The sequence below is a fragment of the Crocuta crocuta genome, unplaced genomic scaffold (assembly GCF_008692635.1).
Source record: "Crocuta crocuta isolate KB4526 unplaced genomic scaffold, BGI_CrCroc_1.0 scaffold45, whole genome shotgun sequence".
NCBI lineage: Eukaryota > Metazoa > Chordata > Mammalia > Carnivora > Hyaenidae > Crocuta > Crocuta crocuta.
In genome coordinates, this window is record NW_027530544.1 from 950,208 (window position 1) to 966,884 (window position 16,677).

Genomic DNA, 16,677 nt, shown 5'->3' on the forward strand with positions numbered 1-16,677 from the left:
TGTTTTATTCATTTTTAAACCACACCTGCTGACACATGCTTAGCAAACAGTGTGTGCTCTTTCCATCCAAGCATACAGCCAATAAAAGTTTCTACTAAACTGGATTACCTCAAATTGTCCCAAACAATCCAGCATAATTGCTTGCTCTATTCCCTCTATGTCTATCATTCTAAAATGTGGTCCTAGATGGAAAAATTCTATAAAGCTATATATAAAAAACACTCAGTAGTGGTTCACGTGTACAAATTAACCTATGACCTTCTAGGTTTTTTTGGTATTTTTTAGCTTTTTCCTATGATTGTTTTATTTTTTTTTTGTTACAAAAATAATAAAACAAAGCATGCCGTTAGAGAAGGAATCAAATCTCTGCATGGCTTTCTTATTCATAGAACAAACAGAAATTAGTTTTGCCTTTTCTTAGCGACCCTACTCACATTTCCCAAGGATCTCTTCCTCCTGAAAAGACTCTAACTCTCAAAAAACCAACCAAAAGAAAAATAATACTAAAAGGCAGGGGATTTAGAAAGACTCTGGTGATAATAGCCACATAGGAGAGTCCCTTCTCTCTACATTTTGATTAGGGTACTTGTACTTCTTTTCACTTGTCACTAGAGAAAGGCTGGGCATCAGGTACACTCTGTCTCTAGAAAATACAAACTCTAGAAACTGTTTCTAGCACTATATTATACTCTTCTCTTTCTTTTTTAATTGTTTCTTAAATTATCTCCACCCCTCAGCCCAGCAAAACAAAACATGATGACTGAAAAATCATCAGGGAAACTGAAGTATACAATGCTAGAAATATATTAAAAACACCCAACAAGTTAACATTCAATACTGAAGTGTATTAAAGGGAACTTTGGTTGATTCTACACCTCCTTCAACATACCAACTTATTTCTTTCCTTTGCCAAACTGAAATCAATGACTCAAACCAACTTCATTTCTTTCTTCATCCATTGGTTAAAATAAAAGCTTTTATGATTAAAGTTTTACAAATCATTTTAGAAAAATTGGAAAAAAGTTAAAACAAAGTCATCCATAGTTGACTATTATTAATATTGTAAGATGTTTTTAGTTCTTTCTGTACATACCTATGAATATTTTTATAAACTGGAGGTCTTTTGAAACATTTTAAAGTCTGCTTTTATGACATTATACCATGAGCATTTTGCCCTTATTACTCAAAGTGGCCTGAAGACATTTTTAATAGTTGCATAAATATCCTGTGGAGGTGTCACAGTCTATAAGACTACTTCCCCAATAATGAACATTTATGTGTTTCCAATTATAATAACCATTTAAGCCATTCAGTCTAAGTCTGCAGTTTAGATTCTGTTCCTATCAGTCTATTAATCTTTAATCAGTATTTTAATGGCTTTTTCTAGATCTCAATCTAGAAGTTAAATAGCTGTAGAAGGCTTATAATTTAGACTAATAAAACACAGGCAAATGCCTGGTCTAAAACCAACATGAACAGGGGCGCCTGGGTGCCTCAGTCAGTTAAGCATCCAACTTAAGCTCAGGTCATGATCTCACGGTTCATGGGTTCGAGCCCTGTGTCGGGCTCTGTGCTGAAAGCTAGCTCAGAGTCTGGAGCCTGCTTCAGATTCTGTGTCTCCCTCTCTCTCTGACCCTNAACCAATGTCACTATCTTATCCTCTCTTCCAGTATCTTTCTATTTTGATCAACAGTACTATTATTCTCTATAAACTGGATTAAGGGAATGTCAACATATTCACTAAGCAACCACCACTCTGAGTGTTTTGAGTACAATGGAGGATATATATGTGAATGGCAGATTCCAAACAAATGGCGGGAGCACCATTTAGTGTCAAAAACTACACAAATGGCCGAAGTAGTACACAGGGACCTTCCTTTCCAACTTTAGCACGCCTACAACTTGACTATTCGAAAGAAAGAAAGAAAGAAATCTCTTTTAAAAATCTCTCTTTTCTCCTATCTACATCAAAATGATCTCCTGAGCCAAGGTTTAAATTACACCTTTTAGATAAAACTCTTTCCTTGGCCAAGAGTCCTCAACAATCTTTTGTCTTTAAACATATGCAGCATTTAGAACACAGTTCATTTATTAACTCACTTTTCATTCAAAAAATATTAGTAATGTCTACTGGGTGTCAGGCACCATTCTAAATACCAGGGCTACAGTGGTGAATAAAGGTCCTTGCTCTCAAAGAGCAAAATTCTCATAGGGAGAGACAGATAATAAGCAAGTGCCTCAATAAACAAGACAGTTACAGTATCGAATAATATTGTGAAAAAGAAAACAAGCTGAAGTAATTGGATGAAGAATGACAGTGGGGCTGAGGGGCTAATACTTTAGATAAGGAGATCCAGAAAGGCCTCTCTGAAGATACAGCATTTGAGCTAAGAACTGAATGACATGAATGAGCCAACTAAAAGGACATGTGGGGGAATAAGTCAAAATTGGTAAGGCAAGAACAAACTTTGGGGTATATGAAGAATAAAAAGCAGGCAAGTGGGCTAGGAGTGAATAAGGGAAAAAGTGATATTACGTGAGGTCAGAGTAGACCAGAAAATGAAGGACAACAGGGACCATGGAAACAATTAAGGATTCTGTTCTAAAGGCAACAGGGTTTTAGGCAAAGGAATGCTATAACATGATTAATTTTTTAAAAGATAACTTCGCCTGTAGATGAAGAATGGATTATAGAGAAGAGAATGGAAACAGGGTGACTATTTAGCAGACTACTATGGTGGTCTAGGCAAGAGATAGACTGGTTGATTGAGAGGTAGCAACAGAATTTGGAAGAAGCTGGATTCAGGATATATTTTGAAAGTAGATAGGCTAAATTGATGAATTGGTGGTGGGGAATGAGAAAACAAGATGACTGTTAGGTTTGAGGCATGAACAACTGAATGGATGGTAGTGTCATTAACTGATGTCAGGGAGACTGAGGGAGGAAAAGATTTGAAAGGAAGGAGATCAAAGTTCCATTATGACTCAAAGGATATTTGATGATATTTAGGGTTATTGTTAATTGTATGTGATACTGATATTGTGTTTAAAGTTATAATCTATTAGAGATAGAGACTGAAATATTTACAGAAAAAACTATGGAATCTGGGGTGTGCTGCAAAATAATCTGGATAGGTTAGGGTGAGTGGTACAATATAAATAAAACAAGAGTGGCTATGAATTGATTACTGAAGTTAAGGTTTGGGTACATAGGGATCCATGGTACTATCTCTCCTTTTGAATAGGACTGAATTTTTGCGCACAAAAAGTTTTTGTTTCTTTTCTTTCTTTCTCTTTCTTCCTTCTTCCTTTCTTTTTCTTTCTTTCTTTCTTTCTTTTTCTTTCTTTCTTTCTTTCTCTCTCTCTCTCTCTCTCTCTCTTTCCTTCCTTCCTCCCTCCCTTCCTTTTTTAAGGTTCTGCTCTGGACCTGGTAAGTTTGAGACGCTTATTAAATATCTGCATAGACAAATTGGATAGAAAGTTGAAAATACCAGTCTGACACTAAACAAGGCTAGAGTTATATTAACAAGTTGATGTTATTAAAAGTCATGAGACGAGAAGAGATCACTGAGGAACACTGTTGGGAATGAAGGGGGTCAAGAAAGAACTCTAGCATTTAAAGTGCAAGAGAAAAACTGTGATATCACAGAAGTCAGAGAAAAGGTTTCAGGAGGGGAATGGTCACCTGTGTTGAATGTTCCTAGGAAGTCAAGAAAAATGTGAACACAAATTAACTTTCGGATTTAGTAAGATGGAAATCATGGATGATCTTAACAAGAGTCATCTGAACAGAATGTTTAATAGACTGAAAAGTTAATGTGGCTTCTGAACAGAGAGTAAGAGAAAATACAGTATAAACTGAGGCCTACCACTATAGGTCACATTACAGGACTTCAGTCTTTTTCCTGAGAGAATGGAGAACCAATGAAGTGGTTAAGTATGGTGGGGTTACATGATCAAATCTGTATTCTGAAATGACTGCTTAGGTTAAAGTATTAAATTGTGGGAAATGAATCAGATAGGGACAGGAGTAGATGCAAAAGGATCAGTTAGGACACAGCAATCCAGGTAAAAGATTACATAGCTTGACATTCCCTGGAATTTTTATTTACTATGAACTTTAACCAGTTTTGAGTTTGTTCACTAGCTATATAGTCAAATTCCTCTCCATTAAAACAGTTAAGTTTTATATAGCAATGGGAATTGATCTGCATTAACTAGGTAATGAATCAGTCAATTTCACAGTCTTACCAATGGAACCTACAACTGTGGATTTTCAAATACATCGATCTTCTGTGTGCTAGAGAATCATCAACATATGATCTGAAATTTGAGTTTTAATAGGGTAGACATAGGGTAGAAAATAACCTATATGAGGTTATTTTAATTAAAATTAAATAACTTAAAATTCAGTACCTTAGTTGCACTGGCCACATTTCAAGTGCTCAAGGGCCACATGTTACTAGTGGATGGCACAAATTTCCACCATCACAAAAAGTTCTACTGGGCAGTATTGAATTAGAGAAAATATAATGACAATTTCTAAACTGATAATAAGAACTCTAAGCTATTCTTAAATGTCACCAAAAAAAGATACTGAGAAAACTAAAAGGGGGGGGATAAGATTCAGAAAGGAATTTCTTTCAAAATTGCAAAGGGAGAAGGAAAAGAACTACAAACCAATTCATTAGACACACACTGATTTACAGTGCAAACAGCGCCAGAGTTCTTAAGGCAACTCCAAAGGGGTCTAGAGAAAAGTTTGGCTGGCCCTCATTTGACTGAGAGCAAATGAAAGTCAACATAGACACCTAAGCACTCCCAGTAAATCATGTGTATTATTCATAAGGAATTACAGACTAATCTCTGATGCCTGGCTCCAATGGCATCCTCCCTACTCCCTCCCTTTCTCTCTCACAAATTCACTAAGAAAATATACAGAAGACACCCCTGAGCAGACATCATAAACAATAAACCGCAACACAAGTCCACAGAGATAATACAGAAATACACATAGTTCAGTGGCTCTCTCAAGACTACATCTTTGTATAGGACCCAGAACCCTAACCAACTTCTAAATGTCAAAGCATCAGCAAAAGATAACACTCCAAATTTTGTAATGTCTCCAGCTTCTCTAATCTTTCATCCCATCCTCCTCAAAACAAGAAGAGATTCTGATATATCATGAATCTCTAATTTTAGGCTGGCCCTTTAAAATTATTCAGACACTTATCTTAAAATTGCATTTTATGTCTTATCTGTAATTATGGGGTGAAAATCTCATTCTCTCAGAGGCCAATTTTGGTATTGAAGGAGTGCCCATATTTAGTAGGGAGGGGTAGAGAAAACTTTCTATTGCCCCTATAATTATACTATACTCTATTGCTAAGGTTAATCCTCAGGTAAATTCCTTTAACTCTTTTGGGCAGGGTATACGGGGTGTGGTAAAAGGTCAATTATGTGACAGTAAAATAAAAATGTACTCCAAAGAATACCTGGAATTCATTAAACTTTCCCTCCTCACCCTCTGCCTAAAGGTACCAAGTAGATTCCATTCACACGGTGCTCTTTTCAGATTTTGTTCCTCAAACCACATTTTTATAGCAATGTTCATACTGTGCTCCCCCCACCCCCTAGAAACAGAGACTTGTCCTCTTGACACCCAGGACCTCCAGGCCCAGAGAACAGCTGGACACGTTACAAAAGGAACCATCACTGATGCTAGAAAACAGTCTATTTTGTCTGTACCTAATTACCAAAATCAATGGTGTATAAATGAATAAACATTCCCTCCAGAAATACAAAAACTTAAACATTCTGGGAAACAATACTTAGTTGATTTTGTTCAGCTGATATATGAACTGGGTGAGAGACAGGGTCAGGAAGAAGGGATTTTAGGGTGGCAACCAGTGGAAAAATATCAGAAATGATAAAGAGCTTGAAGCATTCAGGGAAAAGGAGGCCTCTGTGGCAGGACAGAGGGTTCAGATGTATGTTGGAGGTGGCAGTGGTTGGGGAGAGAGAAACATGAATAAGAGAGGGTAAGAGATATAACTAGAGAGAAGACTTTGGGACTGGGTTTTAAAAGGTCTTGTATGTCATATTAAGTAGTTTAGACCTGGTCACAGAAGCCTGAAATTAGATGCATGGCTTTAGATTCTAAAACTTAGAGAAGACAACAGTATAAAGCCATGGAGATTAGATTGAAGGAAGATATACTGGAGAATGGAATGACTGAGATAAGGAGGGATATTGCAAAGCTAACTGCAAACATGAAAGAGAATGAACAAAGACTGTGGCAGTACTGATGAATGTTCCTAAAGCATACCTTTAATCATTTCACCCCCTGTTCAAAAATGACTCCCTAATCTCACACTTGGCATTCAAGGCCTTCCATAATCTGGTTCCTATCTTTTCTATAATCTCAATGTGTCCCTGTGTAAATCCTGAATTCCAGCAATACTGATTGGCTATTTCCCCCAAATACATAAAATTTCCCCCAAATACATTCCTTCTACTTAGACTTCCCCTGGTCCTGCCTAAGGCCCAACTGAATTACCATCTCTTTATTTATTTCTTTCTGACCTTTATAGCATTTTATTTATATTCTAATTATCTTCTACATGTTTTATATACCTGCTTGCATTACGTTCCTTGTTTTATATTCTGTCCACGGAGTCTCCCCAAGTGTCTGGTACCTAACAGGTAATACAGTGAATTGTGTCTCCCACCACACCAAATTCATGTTGAAGTCCTAACTCGCAGTGTGACTGTATTTGGAGATAAAGTCTATAGGGAGGTAATTAAGGCTAAATGAGGTCATAAGGGTGGGGCCCTAATCATATAGAATTTATATCCTTATACAAGGAGATACCAGAGATCTCTCTCTCTCTCTCTTTCTCTCTCTCTCTCTTTCTTTCTCTCTCTCTCTCTTTTTGTGCACAAAGAGGCCATGTGAGAACACAGCAATGAGGCTGCAACATGCAAGCCAGGAAGACATGATGAACCAGAAAACAACCCTGACAGGACTTTGATCTTGGACTTTGAGCCTCTAGAACTGTGAAAAAATGAATTTCTGTTGTTTAAGCCACCCAGTCTGTAGAATTCATTATGGAAGCCCTAGCAGACCAATAAAATATCCAATAAGTTCTTGCTAAATGAGTATTCAAGTGGAATTCTAGACACTCAATTTTAAACATTTTTTCTGGACTTTATTTCATCTTGGAATATTTTCCAGGAGTGCTAAGTCCAACTTTTATAATGGAAAAATAAGAACTGCAAAAACTTAAAAATATTTTCAACATTCAAACTTTAAAACATGCACCTACATTGAAAAAAATCAGGATAGCAGTTATAAGAGGGGAGGAGGAGGGATATATGGACAGGACTGACTGGGAAAGGCATGAGAAACCTTTGGAGGTGACAATGTTATTCTCTTATGTTGATGGAGGTTTGTACTACAAGTATATGTAAATATCAAAAGAATGTCAGTGCATTTCACTGCATGTAAATTTTACAGAATGAAAGTGAGCAAATACTGAACTCTAGTTAATGACAGGAATAGTGACACGTTTAGGAGTGAAGAATATAGATGTTTACAACTTACTCGGAAATTCATCAAAAAAATAAAGAGGTGAAATGACGGGTAGATTGAGATGGGTATATGATAGAGTAAATATTGCAAATCACTGATTATAGAATCTAGATGTTCACTGTAAAATTCTTTCAACTTTTCTGTAATGTTTGGACATTTTCATAATAAAATTTTAAAGAAAAAGTACTTATATCATTATAATAAAAATACACGATTTCCTGTTTCTCTTCCAGTACTTAGTGCAGTGCTGTTAATATTTAGGATACTTACATGCAAAATGTAATGGTTTCACAGCTTTAAAAAATATTATCTTTGATTAATAATTTGTATGTGCCAGCTAACCACAGCTTATAATTTTATCTAATTCATCTAAATCTAAATATTATACTACATTTTTTACATCTCACAGTACCTTCACTTATGTTCATGTGTGCCTATATATGCCTATAGCAGCAAATGTTCTTATACTAATTTACAACGAGGTTAAGTGATATGCCAAAGCCAGCTCTAGAAAATCAGATCTTCTGACTTTTAAACCAGGGTATTCTCCATTATAAACCACACATTTGGAAAAGCCCTAGAAAAACTATCTAAAAAGTTACCCAGGTTTCACTAATGAAACTCATTTTATGATCTTTTTATTTACATTATTTCTGTGAATGGAATGGTTCTACAAGAGAATTTAGCTTTTGCTCCCCTTACATCTTATCTGACTTTCCAAAAGAAACAAATAAAAGTGGTTTTTAAGCACTGTTGGGTCTTTTAACAGAGATCCTTTGAAATTTAGTTTTAGACAGACACATAGACCAATGGAATAGAGAATTGGACCCACAAATGTATGGCCAACTAATCTTTGACAAAGCAGAAAAGTGTAGCCATTGGGAAAAAAAAAAAAGTCTCTTTAACAAATGGTGCTGAGAGAACTGAACAGCAACATGAAGAAGACTGAAACTGGATCACTTTTTTACACCACACACAAAATGGATGAAGGCTCTAAATGTTAGATAGGAAACGATCAAAATCCTAGTGGAGAAACCAGGCAACAACCTTTTGACCTCAGCCGCAGCAACTTGTTACTCGACATACCTCCAAAGGTAAGGGAAATAAAAGCAAAAATGAACTATTGGGACCCCATCAAGATAAAAAGCTTCTCCACGGCAAAGGAAACAATTGACAAAACTAAAAGGCAACAGACAGAATGGGAGAAGACATTTCCAAATAACATATCGCATAAAGGATTAGTACTCAAAAGCTACAAAGAACTTGCCAAACTCAAAGGTCAAAAAACAAATAATCCAGTGAATAAATGGGCAGAAGACATGAATAGACACTTTTCCAAAGACATCCAGATGGCCAACACATTAAAACCAAAAATCAAATCAAATACAAATCAAAACGACATTGAGATCCACTTCACACCAGAGTGGCTAAAATTAACAACAACTCAGGGGGTGCAGTTATGCATCTGACGTCAACTCAGGTCAAGATCTCATGGTTCATGAGTTCCAGCCCCCTACCCCCGCATGAGCTCAGAGCCTGGAGCCTGCTTCGGATTCTGTATCTCCCTCTTTCTCTGCCCCTCTGCTGCTCATATTCTGTGTGTGTGTCTCTCTCTCAAAAATAAACAAACATTAAAATTAACAACTCAGGAAAACAGATGTTGGCAAGGATATGGAGAAACAGGGACCGCTCTTGCACTGCTGGTGGGAATGCAAACTGGTGCAGCCACTTTGGAAAAGTGTGGACGCTCCTCAAAAAATTAAAAATAAAATTACCCTACTACCCAGCAATAGCACTACTAGGAATTTATCCAAAGGATACAGGAGTGCTGATGCATAGGGGCACATGTACCCCAATGTTTATAGCAGCATTATTGACAATAGCTAAATTATGAAAAGAGCCCAAATGTCCATCAACTGATAAATGGATAAAGGAGACGTGGTTTGTATATACAATGGGATACTATTTGGCAATGAGAAAGAATGAAATCTTGCCATTTGCAACAACATAGATGGAACTGGAGGGTTTTATGCTAAGTGAAATAAGCAACGCAGAGAAAGACAGATATATTTTTCACTCATATGTGGAATTTGAGAAACTTAACAGAAAACCATAGGGGAAGGGAAGGGGAAAAAATAGTTTCAAACAGAGAGGGAGGCAAACCATAAGAGACTCTTAAATACAGAGAACAAACTGAGGGTTGGTGGGGGGAGGGGGGAGAGGGAAAAATGGGTGATGGGCATTGAGGAGGGGACTTGTTGGGATGAGCAGAGCGTTGTGTACATAAGTGATGATTCATAGGAATCTACTTCTGATGCCAAGAGCACACTGTATACACTGTATGTTTGCTAACTTGAAAGAAATTATTGTTTTAGAGATTCAAATAATTATCCAGATGGAAGCAGTTTTAAATGTCACTTAACAAAATCTTATTTTACAGATTCAAAAGTTAATTCCTAAGTGGTTAAGCAATTAGCTCAAGGTCCCAAAACTGTTAATGGCAGAAGCAGTATTAGAATCCACAACATCTAACTCCCTAAGCAGTGCTCATTCTAGTAAACTTTAAGGCTATCATTGCTCAGTTATCTGAGCTCATTAATTCATAGTACTAATTAATGTGAGAGATCAAGGTCACAAATGGGCCTGTTAATCTTAAATATTCTTATACTTTATAATCTAACGACCCTTTTCTATCTTATTTAAGATTTTTTTTACAACTATCTGTATTTGTCCTGCACTTTGATCACATTTGAAGTTGGCTGCTGTTGTGCTGATCTATTCTAAGGAGGAGCTGAAGTGAAGAGGGCACAAGGAAAGTGGAAAGACCCCACATAAACTTCTTTGGCCAAATAATGTTTGTCCAATAATTCAGTCAGTTGAAGTTATCCTCGAGAATACCACTTCCTACAAAATGGCTCTTAGCACACTTCCTCCAGATAGGTCAGTGATACATAAAATTATTTTTCACTACCTTTAAAGATACATTTGTAAGGTCATGATTTTTTAATTCAACTCTTTATCTAGACACAAGCATGTTTCTGCCTACAATAAAATATAACTTCATACTAACTTAGTTGAAATCCAGACCGCTTTTTTTAAATTCGTGGGTTGGTATTAGCCCTAAAATACACTTTCGTTAAGTGTTACATTTCCTCTAATGGTTAGGAAGGCAGAGCACCACAGCAGGACTAAAATTAATCGCCTCTTCAAGGCTCCAAATGTTCTCCCCATCAAAACAGTAAAACTTGTACCAAGTTCTTTGTTTTGTTTTATCAATAAATAAGCTCTCCTTCACTTCCTTCTCTCCTACAAATGGTCAACTTTTTTTTTTTTACGAGTGGGACGGCGGAGGCTAGGAACTGAGTTCAGGGGATGGCTTCAAAGGTTGTTATAATCCCTACCACCCGGCCCAAGGTTGGTTTTACCACCTCGGAACCACTCGGAGTTTCCCAGGACGGTTACTCAAGGCCTGGGTACCGTAGGGAGAACCATGACCCCCACGGAGCTGCCTCGCTCTCCATGGCCAAGCTCGCGCCCCCATGACCTCCAATGGTTGGAAAAGGGAGCCTTGAACTGCCCGCTTCTTCCACAACTGATCCGCACTCCCTCCCAGGCTATATCAGGGAACAGGATTCGAGGACAATTGGGGGGTAACACCTGCCACATTAGGAAAACCCCATCACCTGGAACTCGGCGAACTCCTCACAGTTCACACCACCACTGGGCGCCGCCATATTGGACAAACGCGAGGCCCCCGCCGGGAGCCAATCACCACGGAGCAAAGGTGTCCGCGTCGCCGCCTAAAAAAATTTATTCCGAAGAACATCAGCGACAAACCTAAGGCAAGGTTTGTCTGTTCCCTAGTACTCATCTGCATCGAAACCTGTAACCCTGCCATCCTTTTCGCTCCTACACCTTTAACACGGCCTCCTGGAACTGGCCTAGTTGTATCAGAGAGTATCAGAACTTGAAGGGATAGCTTTACTCCAATCCAATTTTTCCCCTTGGTGGCACCAACCTGGTCCTTTGAAGAGGTAACCTAGAGTAGAGAGAGTTTTTCTTAACCCTTCCACTTCATTATTTACCTCCCGTCCTTTAGCACGAAAGCCTTTGTTCGTTAAGAATTTGGGACTGCTAAGAAATGTTTTTTTAAAAAGACATTTTTGGGGGGTCCCTGGGTGGCTCAATGGGTTGAGCATCCACTTTCGGCCCAGGTCATGATCTCACGGCTGATGGGGCCCCGCATCGGAGTCTCCATTTCTCTCAGAAATAAAAGTAAAACAAACAAACAAAAAAACCTGGCAGTTTGGAGTAAGGGTTGTGTAAAGTGTTCAGATGTGGAAATGCCTGGTTTTATAAAAATAGGCAAATTGAAGAAATAGGACACATACTTGTGAATTTCTCACGTAAGCTGAAAAATACGCTCCCAGTCACTAAGACATGTAGTGGAGCTTAATTTATATTTTTGATAAAGGCAATATATTTATTTAAAAAAGCTGGAAAAACAGTATTGAAATACTAGGTTTATCTAGGCAGTGTGATTTCGGGGTCTGCAGTTCACAGCAGTTCTGCAGTGATCACATTTCTTCTGTTTCAAAGGGTTGCTTTCTTGGACACAGAGAACGATCGTTGCAAAACGCCACTAACACCCAAACCCCACAAAAGCCTTTTTAAAGACGCGCCCAGGACGCTGCACCGTGCTGGGAGGAACCCAGCGCTCAGCCCGCAGTCTGCGCGTCACGCACGTCCCACACGCTCCATGCGTCACGCAGGCCCTGCCCACACGCCCTGCGCGTCACGCACCACCCGCTGGGTCCGCCCTCAAATCCCACATGTCCGTTCTGCCACTGCCGCCCGCCCCTTTTTCCCGTTGCGGAGTTTGGTGACATTGAACGGGTCCGCGTTGTCAGCGCCCGCGAGGCGCAGTCGGGTCGGCGGAGTAGGCGGCCATGGGGAGCCTGCGCGGCCTGCGCTGGGCGGCGGGTGAGACGCGGGTTGGGCTGGGGGTGGTTGGTAAGGCAGCGTGGCTGCTGGTGATTGTGGAACCCTGCAGCTCCCCCAGGCCTGGTTATTGCTTGGCTTCATCACGCACTCCCAATTCCTCAGAATCCTACCCCAGTGATGGGAGAGAGTAAAGGCTGAGATGAGAATGCAACTGCTGAGCAGATAGTCGAGGTTGGCCCAGAGTGACCGTGGCGCCTGGCCATCGGTCCACCCAGCTCCCACTAACTTAAGGAGCCCTTGCTCCCCGTTCTTTATCGCCCCGCCCCCATCCCGACTCATCTGAGCTCAGTTCTTAATGCACCTGCCATTTCTGGAGCCCCCCTCCACCATTTGCCTGGTTGATTCAGCTTCCCATAACCTCTCCCGTCCATGTCTGTATTTGAGACTTCCCAGCCTCCCGCCGTCTCAAAAGTTTATCTCTGCTCTCAGAGAAAACCGAGCCTAAGGTTCCCTACCTACTTAGTGTCTGATGAGAAAAGGAATTTAAGGTTTTGCAGAATAATAGTAAATGTTTTCCTAAAATGGGAGATACTTTCTCTTAAACCATCTTACAGTGAAGTACTTTGAATTTCTTGGAGGAAAAGTGTTACGTAGAATCTGCAGTTTATTTTTCTAATAGACATTTGTGTAATGGGTGTTTGGAGTCAGCGCTTAATTTGTCTCCTTGGGAAACTTCCAAAGCCTTTGCTTAGTAGGGACTGAGAAATCAGAATGTTTACCTCTTGACTCTTTTCCAAGCACCAGGGCAAATCACTTTTGGTCACTTTAATGAGCTTTAGTGAGGCGTAATGATTGATTTTTTTTAAATTCTTCGGTAACAAATTACTAAAAAGTTATCTACTTCAAATTTTAAAGAAGAATCACCCCAAACTTGCCTAGTGAAAAAATGTGCATTACAAATGTAAATGAAGAAACGTGAAAAAAAAATAACCTTTTGTATGGCTTATTTTGTATTCCAATGGAGAATGGATTGGAAAACATGTCTCAAACTGGAGAATATTATCTGCTTCTTTTAAAATTAACACTCCCTCCACTAAGAGATTGATTTCCTTGATTTGTTCAGCTTCGTTCAACTAATTTATGTAAAATGTTTTGTGTACAACCTGTTGACCTGTTAACTCTTACAAGGTAAGTGAAAGAATCATTATTCTGTTAAAAAAAAAAAACAAACACTAAAATAGAATGAGTGAACGAGACTTTGACTACATAGGAACCAAGACCAAGGGTTTATAAGTACTTTATCTTCCTGCCTTGGAAATATATTTATGCATTATAAAGATTCAAAACCCTCTCTGCAGACTTTTGATATATAAGAACTTCAGTATTGGGCATTCAGTCAAAACAAAATTCCTTGAGCTAAAAATTTAAGAACAATTTACTTTATTCCAGATAGATCCACTAAGAATGTTACATGAAGAATGCTTTCCAAAGGGTCTTCTTTGAATGTCTGATGTTTTGTGAGCAGCTCTAAGCAATCTGCCCTTTCACCCACTTATGTCCATTTTATAGCTAAGTACTCTGACATACATTATTTTACTTGATTGATTTCTTATAGTATCTTTCTTAGGTAAGTCTTATCATCCATTCTCCAATGTGCAAGTGAATAAGCATAGGTCAGATGGTTAAATGAGTTGTCCAAGATCATTTAGCCATAAAGTGTTAGAACTGGGAGATGAGTAAGTGCCTTCTAATTCAGGAACTTGTGCTCTTTGCTTTATTCAAGCTGCTTATTCAGGATATGTGTGGGTTGTATACGTGTTTGTCATGGCTAATTGGACCTCTCTCTTTTTTTAATGTTTGTTTATTTTGAGAGAGAGAAAGGGCAAGCAAGGGAGAGGCAGAGAGGGGGAGAGAAAGAATCCCAAACTGGCTCTGCACTCAGCATGGGGCCCCAACATGGGGCTTGCTCTCTCGACCAGGAGATCATGACCTGAGCTGAAATCAAGAGTCAGATGCTTGACTGACTGAGCCATCCAGGCACTCCTACTTGGGTCTCTTTAATGTGAAATGGAAGTGTCATGAAATGCAGATTTACTTGGGAAATGGAAGCACACATTCATGTGCAAATGGTTTTCAGTAAAAAGACTGATTTATCAGGCAACCTGAACCAAAGGAATGACAGATCAAATAGAAACATAACCTAGGCATGCTTCACTTATTCAGAATATTATTTGGAATAAGATACTCTAGGTCAGTGAAATTTCAAATGGCCAAAACTTAATCCTTTAAATGATGGACCTTTATTTTTAAATGTTCTGTTGGAAATCGTTGCTGTACTTTCTTAGCAAACAGAATATAGGATTTTATGAGCTTGAATTTGTTTATCGTTTTGTAGATGTAGCTGTAGATACAGGTCAGAGTTGTTAACTTGTGGTTCTTGGACCCCTTCTCAATGAGATGTCCTGTGAACCTCTGAAATTATATTCATATTTGTATGACTGTATACTTATTTGGGGAAGAGAGGATCCATATCTTGCATCCATTCCATTTTTTTTTAATTTTTTAATGTTTTTTACTTATTTCTGAGAGAGAGAGAGAGAGAGAGCAGGGGAAGGTCAGAGAGAGGAGGAGACACAGAATCCGAAGCAGGCTGCAGGCTCTGAGCTAGCTGTCAGCACAGAGCCAGATGCAGGGCTCGAACCCACGAGCCGTGAGATCATGACCTGAGCCGAAGTCAGACGCTCAACCAACTGAGCCACTCAGGTGCCCCGTCTTGCGTCCATTCCTTAGAGCAGTCTGTGCTCTTTAAGTTAAAAGGCACTGATACAGTGATTTGGAATTAAATGGCTACTGACCCATACTCCTGTAGATTTCATGAGGGCGAAGACTAAATTGTTTTTACTAAATCCTCAGCGTTTATCAGTGTCCAGCTCTTAGTAGACAAAATATTTTGTTGTCCTAAACTTCTTTGACTTTTCAACAGATTTTAAAATGATTTTATTATTATCATTGTTACACCAATACAGTGGACCATGGACAGCCTCCATGTCACTTTAACTGACAGTCTGCAGCATTAGAATCAAGAGATAACTTAGAGGTCATGCAGTGTAGCCTCCTAATTTTACAGATGAGGAAACTTAAGTCCTCAGAAGGGAATTGAGTTGGTCTCAGAAGAGTCATACAGATACAAAACTGGGACACAACCAATATCTCCTGGCTCCTATTCTGATTTCATTTCTGCCACATTCTGCTCCTTCATTGTTCTTTTTGTTTGTTTTCGCTAACCAATCCTAAAGGAATACATGCCCATTTTTAGTATTCTTTGGCTTTGCTTATCACACCCTCTGGTGCCTGCCAACAGGGTTTTATTGAGCACACATTGTGTGCCCTGTACCCTGTGAAAGCTCTAAAGTAAGTGGACTTCCGCTCTTTGTCGGGCTGCAGTTTATTGCAGTGAACAATATACCTGTATAATACATCTGGAAAGCTTATGCAGAACAGTATATATTAAGTTCTAGATTGCAGAACAGATTTTAAGTGCTGCCATGGTATCGTGGAGCCAGTTCCTATTGGCTTTGGACACACCTCTTCCCAATTTCACAATTAGTCATGTTTCATTGGTAGCTTGAAATCTGTGGTGAGGGTTATTGGCAAACACTACAAATCAGGGATTTTCCCCAGGACCCAGCATATCACTGGCTTTAAGAAAGGAGTAGAGGGGCCTCTGGGTGGCTCAGTCGGTTGAGCGGCTGACTTCAGCTCAGGTCATGATCTCACAGTTNTGAGCCACTCAGGTGCCCCGTCTTGCGTCCATTCCTTAGAGCAGTCTGTGCTCTTTAAGTTAAAAGGCACTGATACAGTGATTTGGAATTAAATGGCTACTGACCCATACTCCTGTAGATTTCATGAGGGCGAAGACTAAATTGTTTTTACTAAATCCTCAGCGTTTATCAGTGTCCAGCTCTTAGTAGACAAAATATTTTGTTGTCCTAAACTTCTTTGACTTTTCAACAGATTTTAAAATGATTTTATTATTATCATTGTTACACCAATACAGTGGACCATGGACAGCCTCCATGTCACTTTAACTGACAGTCTGCAGCATTAGAATCAAGAGATAACTTAGAGGTCATGCAGTG

General features: G+C 39.0%; 2 protein-coding genes across 4 annotated transcripts in view; one reads left to right on the plus strand and one right to left on the minus strand.

Annotated features, from left to right (window-relative positions):
* The window catches only part of MIX23 (mitochondrial matrix import factor 23), a 61,301-nt gene that overhangs the window by 13,543 nt on the left and 31,081 nt on the right, over positions 1 to 16,677 (minus strand). Inside the window, exon 1 of one of the 3 annotated variants that reach the window (XM_077767602.1) lies at positions 11,278 to 11,361. The exons of the other annotated variants lie outside the window; for them this stretch is intronic. Within the exon in view, the coding sequence (XP_077623728.1) occupies positions 11,278 to 11,328 (51 nt within the window). The 5' untranslated portion in view covers positions 11,329 to 11,361. Of the gene's footprint in view, positions 1 to 11,277; positions 11,362 to 16,677 lie in introns of those variants that run through there. 3 annotated transcript variants of the gene reach the window in all.
* Positions 12,437 to 16,677, plus strand: part of FAM162A (family with sequence similarity 162 member A) — a 30,880-nt gene continuing 26,639 nt past the window's right edge. The window contains exon 1 of the mRNA XM_077767600.1: positions 12,437 to 12,577. Within this exon, the coding sequence (XP_077623726.1) occupies positions 12,544 to 12,577 (34 nt within the window). The 5' untranslated portion in view covers positions 12,437 to 12,543. The remainder of the gene's footprint in view (positions 12,578 to 16,677) is intronic.